Below are 8,768 nucleotides of genomic sequence, written 5' to 3'. Positions count from 1 at the left end.
TTTCCAACAACAAAAAAGCAAATGTTCTGAAAAATACAGATTTACTAAAGTTTCAAAAGTTGCTTTTCATTATTAAGTGTAAATGAGGGTAGTGAAGACACTTGATAGGTCGTGATGGTTTTTTTTGTTAAGAATTATTTGTTGTTAAGAGCTCGAAAAACGTGAATCACTTCTAATTTCAAACCAGACTTCAATTTTTTTGAATTTCCAGCCGATTAAAAAATTACGCTATGATCCCTCTAAATGGGTTAGTTTTCAGAAAAAGTGTAAACAGAAACAATTAATGAATTTAAAAGAGCTTCATTGTCATGAATTTTTCTCTGTGTTTTTCGAAAAACCAATCAGTTGCGAAAAAATGTGAAAGAATTCTAGTTCTGAAAGTTGAATTTAATTTCAGATTTTCAGCGGAATAAAAACGTTACTTATTGATCCAGTTTTCTCAAATTGGGTTGGTTAATATTAGCAAAAAAGCGCCAATCATAAGTTTTTCTAGAAATTCAAAGAGCTTAAGGGGCATCTATTTTCTCTTTGAGTTTCGAAAAATCGATTTTTCAACAAAGTCGGTTTTTTTTCCGTTTACTTGCGCTCATTACTCTTTTCCAATTGTCAGCTGGCTATGCTTAATGCTAGACCAATTGAAAGGCTGTAGCTATGATGCCAGATTGGGTTGGGAAGAGGGCAGTGTAATTTAATGTGTATATGGGGTTCTATGATCTATATCGATACATTATTGAACGAGCGTTTCACTTGGGACATGTTTAAGAAGTCCCTATGTTGACCTTTTAAAAGGTCAAAACATTGCAAAGGTTAAAATTTTAACTCAAGTCGACGTTTTAAAATCGGTTTGAGCGCAAGTGCTTCATTTTTCCTATTTTCGCAACGCTAGCTTTCAATATTTTTGTTTCACTATTTGTTTCATCAAATTTGAATTTCTCAACCTAATGACGGTGATTCGCAGAAAACGACATATCTAGGCTCGGTGTGGTTTTTTTATTCGGTCAATTTTCGCCGATGGAAATATTTGTTTTCAACAAAAATTTTTTTTTACCCCATTGAAGATATCGATTTCTTGAGTTCAACTTTAATAAAAATATTATACCTCCGATTATTGTTTAGAAAGTTCTGGGGTTTGAAAATTGCCGCACTGGCCATGTTCTGGAGTAAATTATGCGCATTTTGAAAAGTTTATTCATTCTGCTGAGAGCGTCCCGCAAATTTTTTACGCGTGGCAAACTATCCCGGACAACAAAATTGTTCCAAATTGAATTGAGACTTCCAAATTGAATTGAGACTAGCTAATCAGTCGTATTAATTTCGTACGACTCAAAGTTTCACACTTTGATGTTGTCTAAAATTTATAGGTTTTCATTCTTTTCTTTTCCTAAAAACTATTCCATATCAATTAAGGTGACAATCGGAACATTCAGGGCTTTGGCTTGATATACGAGCAGTCTTGTTGCATCTTATTGTTCCGACTTTCGAAACGAAAGTAACGGAATATTTGTGGTCGGGGTGGTTTTTTTCTTCAGACAAATTACAAAAAAAAGACTTTGTAACTAGCCATTTTTGACGATTTTTTTTTGTCATTCGCATGTTATTGATGTCCTGAGCCTAGATTTGAAAAGATATTTCACCTGTTATAATTTTTTGTAAAGTAATGGGTCTTTAAACATTGCCAGTTTGGCCAATTAGGGACAAATAACACGCGATATATATTTCGCGCTATGAACGCGTAAGCGGAGATTTAATCCGTCTTAGAAATCGTTCTAAGTTGGTTGAAGGAAGCTTATTTGCCTTAATTGATTTGTTACTAAGAGCTAAATCTATTACTTTGTATGGCGGGTGGGGGGATGGTTTTCACAAAAAAGTCAATTAAAAAAAAAACCTTTTTTTGTCTTACATCATTTAATTTTTTCATGTTTTTACTGCTCCATAGATCTTAAAAGGCAGTCGGAAAATTCAGGGCTTCGCTCTGATACGAGCAGTCTTTTCATTATATGCTGAAGCTAATTTTTTGGACAAGTTGATTCAAGGCGCCTTAAAATTCAAATTTGCATGCAAATTTTGTTGAAACTCGGTATAATAAATTGCAAAACGTTGGAACAGACAGAAATAATTCAAATGAGCAATCTACCGTTTTTTTGAGCTACTTTAGCGTGCAATAATGAACTTTTAGGCGAAATCGGACACAGAATTAGTTAAAATGGCAATTTGCCAACATTTTGCATGCAAAGTCTAACTTTTAAGACTGAATTTGAGTCTCAAGGTTGTCTCAAACATAGAAATTCCATGCTCATTATATATAATTAATAGCAAAAAGTTCGGACAGACAGATTTAATCAAAGTGAGCAATCAATTAATTTCGACGCTTTTTGCATGCAAAATCTGAAGCCGAACAACCTTGAATTTTTTGTCAGACCGAATTCAAAATGCGAAATAGTCGATTATCTGATTATGCGAGCCTAATTTTTAAATTTTGCGATGAACATCCAGATTTTACTATAAAACAGTTCGATGCTTTGGATGCAATTGCCCGCCGTGGTTATAGTTTTTGAGCGAAACCCGGATCTACTTAACAATCTCCTCCGCCCTGTTGTATTTACTGAATAAATCCACCCGTGTAAATTTTAGCATAAATACCGCATTAGAGCATTGTATGTAAGTTCGAATTTTCCTGCATTCTGATTGGTCGAAAGTTCGCTGCAAGTAATCTAATTAAAAATCTCCTCCACTTACTTGAAAGTGGGAATTGTTAAATAGATCCCGAAATTCTGCTTTATGAACTTTCGATGTTATGTTTATTTCAGTTCCAATTTCCGTTGATGTCTAGACAGTTGCTCTTTTTAATTAATTCTGTCTGTACGAACTTTTTGCACTTCTCTATAGAGAGTTGCAAAAAGTTCGGACAGACAAAAATATTTAAAAAGAGCAATCTGCCAGTTTTGAGCATTTTTTGCATGCAAATTTGAATTTTTAGGTGACATTGAGAGGTGGAATCCCTCATACGCGAAGGACCAAATGCGCGAAAACAAAAACTAGCCAATCAGATTTCAGTAATCTAAATTTTGGAAAGAAAGTAAACATTTCCAGGGACTGGAGTATTGATATTGGCCGAATATAAAAACTGCAGAAATATGCAAAATTTTCAAATTGTCATTGACCGCCGCAAAATTGGGACAAATTTTATATTTCTAGGGTTTCGTTATGAAAGAAGCAAAATATTGCTTCATATAATTCATTTTAATTGAATGGCGATTGTTTCTGTTTAAAAATTGACTTTCGGCTAATTTTGTCTTCGGTCCTTGGCCTTCAAGTTTTTTTGCCCATTCGGTCCTTCGCGCATGAGACTAGCCCCCACATTGAGACCCGTGTAAATTTTAGCATAAATACCGCATTAGAGCATTGAATGTAAATTCGAATTTTCCTGCATTCTGATTGGTCGAAAGTTCGCTGCAAGTAATCTAAATTAACAATCTCCTCCACTTACTTGAAAGTGGGAATTGTTAAATAGATCCCGAAATTCTGCTTTATGAACTTTCGATGTTATGTTTATTTCAGTTCCAATTTCCGTTGATGTCTAGACAGTTGCTCTTTTTAATTAATTCTGTCTGTACGAACTTTTTGCAACTCTCTACAGAGAGTTGCAAAAAGTTCGGACAGACAAAAATATTTAAAAAGAGCAATCTGCCAGTTTTGAGCATTTTTTGCATGCAAATTTGAATTTTTAGGTGACATTGAGAGGTGGAATCCCTCATACGCGAAGGACCAAATGCGCGAAAACAAAAACTAGCCAATCAGATTTCAGTAATCTAAATTTTGGAAAGAAAGTAAACATTTCCAGGGACTGGAGTATTGATATTGGCCGAATATAAAAACTGCAGAAATATGCAAAATTGTCAAATTGTCATTGACCGCCGCAAAATTGGGACAAATTTTATATTTCTAGGGTTTCGTTATGAAAGAAGCAAAATATTGCTTCATTTAATTCATTTTAATTGAATGGCGATTGTTTCTGTTTAAAAATTGACTTTCGGCTAATTTTGTCTTCGGTCCTTGGCCTTCAAGTTTTTTTGCCCATTCGGTCCTTCGCGCATGAGACTAGCCCCCACATTGAGACATATAGAGAGTTGCAAAAAGTTCGGACAGAGAGAATAAATTAAAAAGAGCAACTGTCTTGAGATCAACGGAATATAAAATTGAAAAAAAAAAACATAACGTCGAAAGTTCATAAAGCAGAGTTTTGCTCGAAACTTATAACTATGTCGGGCAATTGCATCCGAAGCGTCGAACAGTAAACCTCGAAACAAGAAAATTATTGATCAGAGTGGCTAATGTTTTTCTGCGATTAGTTTCCAATTTTTGAATGATTTGATCATCTTCACTGCCATTAGTTTTTTTTGGGGCAGCCTAGTCTGTTTTTTTTTGTTGAAAATAACTCTAGATTTCGTTTTTTCAACTAATTTTGCCAACTAATTTTTAGTAAAATCTGGATGTTTATCGCAGTATTTAAAAATTAGGCTAGCATAATCCTCGAATAATCGACGATCTCGCATTTTGAACTTGGTCTGACAAAAAAAATCAAGATTGCTCGGCTTCAGATTTTGCATGAACAAAAACGTCGAAAAGCACTGAATGCTCATTTTACTTAATTCTGTCTGTCCGAACTTTTTGCTACTATAATTAGTAGCAAAAAGTTCGGACAGACAAAATTAATTAAAAAGAGCAATTGACCTATTTTGGAAATATTTTGCATGCAAAATCTAATTTTTCAGTCCGATTTTGTGTCTCAAGGTTGTATGAAAAACGAAATTGCATGCAAAAATCTGTCAAAATGGTACGATTGCTCTTTTTAATTATTTCTGTCTGTCCGAACTTTTTGCAACTCTCTATAATTATAGTTTGTCTAAAAAATTAGCGTTTGCATGCAAGAATTGTCTGAAAAGGGTCATTTGCTGCTCTTTTTAATTATTTTTGTCTGTCGGATTTTTTTGCTACTAATTATATATATATTGCTCTTTTTAATTATTCTTTTTCTGCTGCAACATTTTGCAGCTCTAGATCAAACTTTACGCTAACTTGAATTATATTTAAGGGCAAGTTGTTTGCACTGTCGGTGACCTTGAGCAATTTAAACCTTCAAAAACGGTTGTTATAGGTTTTTAAATGTTTTTTACACTGTTTTACGGTTGAAGTGATTAGAACATTGATTTCAGACGACAAAATGAGCATTTTTAGTTTAGTTAATTCGCTCACGATTCGGTGGCCTAAAAGGATTTTCCAACATTTTGGCATTGAATATAATGGTTGAATGCGTCCAAGGTCACCGATAATGACAAGTTACTGCAAGAGGCTCTGAACAAATGTCAAGGTCGCGCATAAAGTGCTGATAATTATCTCGATATTTTGCTCATTGTTCATTTTGTTGTATAGAGAGTTGCAAAAAGTTCGGACAGACAGAAATAATTAAAAAGAGCAACTGTCTAGACATCAACTGAAATTAAAACTGAAATAAACATAACATCGAAAGTTCATAAAGCAGAATTACGGGATCTACTTAACAATCCCCACTTTCAAGAAAGGGGAGGAGATTGTTAAGTAGATCCGAGTTTCGCTCAAAATCTATAACCACGGCGGGCAATTGCATCCGAAGCGTCGAGCTGTTTTATAGTAAAATCTGGTTGTTCATCGCAGTATTCAATAATTAGGCTAGCATAATCATCGGATAACCGACAATCTCGCATTTCGAATTTGGTCTGACAAAAAATTCAAGGTTGTCCGGCTTCAGATTTTGCATGCAAAAAAACGTCGAAAAGCACTGTTTGCTCATTTTAATTAATTCTGTCTGTCCGAACTTTTTGCTACTAATTATATCAGGATCTGCCATAGTTCGGTTGCATATTTTTTCGAAATTGACCTAATTCCTAATTATTGCCTGAATTTTTTTTAGAAACCACAGCTCAATTTATATTATTTTCTTTCTTGAATTTTATACACCTTTAGTCATTGAAAGTTGCGTTGTAATTATCACTGGAAGATCATTGAAAAATCAAGAAAAGATCCTTAAAAGTTTAGTTAACATTAATCAATTTGTTTTCTCATTCTTGGAACTATTTTTAATTTGAAGTTAAATATGAGTGGCAAATTTTTGAGCACAAGGAAGCTGAAACACCGTCTTCCTAAATCGGAAAGTGGCTCGGCTTACAGTTCTCATGGGAGCTTGAACAGCGATTTATCGGGAACAATTGATGCGCGCGAGAAGCTCGTAGTGAACCGCAAGTTTAAAGAGGTTGACAATAACTTGCAACAACTGCGTGATTTGGAAGAACTGCGAATGCTGAAAATGCGCAACAATCTGCTCTTGGAATCTTCCTTGCCACCGTACATTGACACGCGTTACGGACTGGGAGCGGAGTTTGAACATCGCTCGGAGCACTCAGGAATTTCACCGACTTTGATGTCGGGCACTGTGATCCCAAAACGGCAATTCGCCAAAGATTTGACAACGGGATACCTGCAGTCGTCGGCAGAAATGTATTCCGGTTCCGGAGTTCATGCGAAGCTTGGTGATATTCGTGGGCAGTATGGCAGTGCAATGGAGAATCATCGCGGCTTTAAGCGACTGGCAGATGAGATGTCAATGGGACCCTCAGACATCGACTATTATGAATTAAAGGCTAAGTGTGAGTTCACAGCGGAGGATGCTGAGAATGATTTCTACGAGGTCGATGAGTATGTCGAGTACAAGATCAAGTGTGAGTAATTCGAGTTTTTAATGTCTTAGAAACCCTAAGTTTTCCCAGAAGATTATGATATTCATTAATGTGTGACCAAGTCGCCAAGTATATAAGGCTTTAGTGAAACAGGGTTATTATTGGCAGATCGTTATCAGTAGTTATTACGGATTGTTTTTTTACTGGCTGAGAAGCAATAATTATTACGGATTTTTTTGTACTGGCCTAGAAGCAATAATTATTACGGGTTGTTGTACTGGAGCAATAATTAATACGGATGATTGTTGTCCTTGAAGCAATAATTAATACGGATTGTTTTTGTACTGGCCTAGAAGCAATAATTATTACGGGTTGTTGTACTGTCCTTAGAAGCAATAACAATTAATTCGCCAAGCTTTAAATGCGGATTTGAAATTTCAGCCGGAAGTACCAACTTGGCTTACAGAAACTTGTTCAAGGAGTTCATTTACCCGCAGATGGATTTTGTCTACATTTATGACCCGAACTTTATCTTTCCCCATCATACGCACAACCTCGCCCGCTTCATCAACTTACTGCACAACAGGACCAAAATCAAGAAGGCCATCTTAGAAACGAGTCCAAGAACGGTGACCAAATCCCAAGTGCTGCACGATTTAGCGGCATTGCAGAGGGGAGTGAAACCTCTTGGCATCAAATTTGAGTTCTTCTGCGTCAATCTAGACCTGAACAAGAAGCCCTGGATTCGGTTCGGACGCAAATGGAAGGTCTCGCTGGATCGAGGCCTTGACGTTTTCGTTGCACCGCAAAACGCTCTGGAGAGAGAGAATATGAACTTGCGCAGGACGCATGAGTTCGAAGTGTTCGCTGTTAAGTACGCTTCTGATTGAAAAAATAAATTCCGAAAAAGACTTGTTCTGTGCTGTGCAATAAAAACCGTTGATTTTGATTTTGAATAAATGAGAAATATACTTAGAAATGTTTTGGTGTTATAAATTTATGTTTGTTATTGCTCTTGTGACACTGCTCATGCTGTTAAATAATCATTTTATAATTTATCCTTGAGTATTGGTTTTCAGAGAATACTCTTATATTTTAAATGAAAGTCTTAATGCGCTATGGACGCAACGTTTTAACTTTTCTATCGAGCAGAACGTTTAATAATCATTCAAAGCAACCATCAGAGAAAGATGAACTCGATCCTACTTCAAGGCTAGGCAGTACTTGCCTATTTTTGTCCAAAATTTTTCGTTTACTAATTCATTCTGAAACGAATAAACTGAAGACAGCAACCTCCATGCTGAAAAAAAAACCTTTTTTTTTCGAAAACCGATGCGGTCCATGAAATAAATATAAACATTTCAAAGTTTCATAGCTTTATCATTCAAAGTTTTATAACTATAAAGCTTGCTTAGAAAAACTGAAACTTTTCGCGTACCGCTTCGGTTCACGGAATAACTTCAAAATTTTCAAAGCTTCATAGCTTGCTTAGAAAACTTTAAGCTTTTCGTAAACTGATTCGGTCTATAGAAAAGTTGAATTATATCAAAATTTCGAGCTGAGAAAGTTTGCCTAGAAGAACTTAATTGTTTCATGAACTGATTCATTCTATGAACTAAATTGAAATATTTCAAAGTTTCGTAGCTTCAAAAGCTTGCTTAGAAAAGTAACTTTTGGTGAAACTATTCGGTCTACGAACCGCTTGGACTTTTTCTCGCACAGGAGTAGCTCGCGCAGAAAAACTTATTTTCGCAAGACGTTTCCTTCTAATAAATAACTTGTAAATATATCATTTTTTAGCTACAATAGCTTGATTAAGTGAATTTTGATTTATTTTTCGAACTGATTCGCTCTATTAGCTCGCTCCATTAGCGCGCTTAAAAAAAACTAATTTTTCCTAAAAAGTTTTGATCTAAACAATTCGAAATTTTTCAATTGTTTATAGCTTCATTAACTTGCTTCAGTATAGCGGGAGTGTTTTTGCCAACCAATTCAACCCATGAAATTACTTGAAATTTTGATTTTTGATAACTTGCACAGCTTGCTTAGAAAAACTTT

At 35.3% G+C, this 8,768-nt stretch overlaps 1 protein-coding gene across 1 annotated transcript; it reads left to right on the top strand.

The window, feature by feature from the left end:
• Positions 1-6,053: 6,053 nt before the first annotated feature.
• Positions 6,054-7,733, top strand: LOC134840188 (uncharacterized). Its single transcript, XM_063855904.1, has 2 exons — positions 6,054-6,752; positions 7,152-7,733. The coding sequence occupies exons 1-2, from the start codon at positions 6,131-6,133 to the stop codon at positions 7,598-7,600; spliced, it is 1,071 nt and encodes a 356-aa protein (XP_063711974.1). The 5' UTR covers positions 6,054-6,130; the 3' UTR covers positions 7,601-7,733.
• Positions 7,734-8,768: the final 1,035 nt, after the last annotated feature.

Source organism: Symsagittifera roscoffensis, chromosome 2 (assembly GCF_963678635.1).
Source record: "Symsagittifera roscoffensis chromosome 2, txSymRosc1.1, whole genome shotgun sequence".
Classification (NCBI taxonomy): Eukaryota; Metazoa; Xenacoelomorpha; order Acoela; family Convolutidae; genus Symsagittifera; species Symsagittifera roscoffensis.
Note: the sequence above shows the minus strand (reverse complement) of the source record. Positions and strands in the feature narration are given on the sequence as shown.

Bases quoted from the DNA above. Each gene is read 5' to 3' on its own strand.
- LOC134840188 (XM_063855904.1), top strand. From the start codon at position 6,131: ATGAGTGGCAAATTTTTGAGCACAAGGAAGCTGAAACACCGTCTTCCT. The intron at 6,753-7,151 runs GTGAGTAATTCG...TTGAAATTTCAG, and splicing joins TGTCGAGTACAAGATCAAGT to CCGGAAGTACCAACTTGGCT.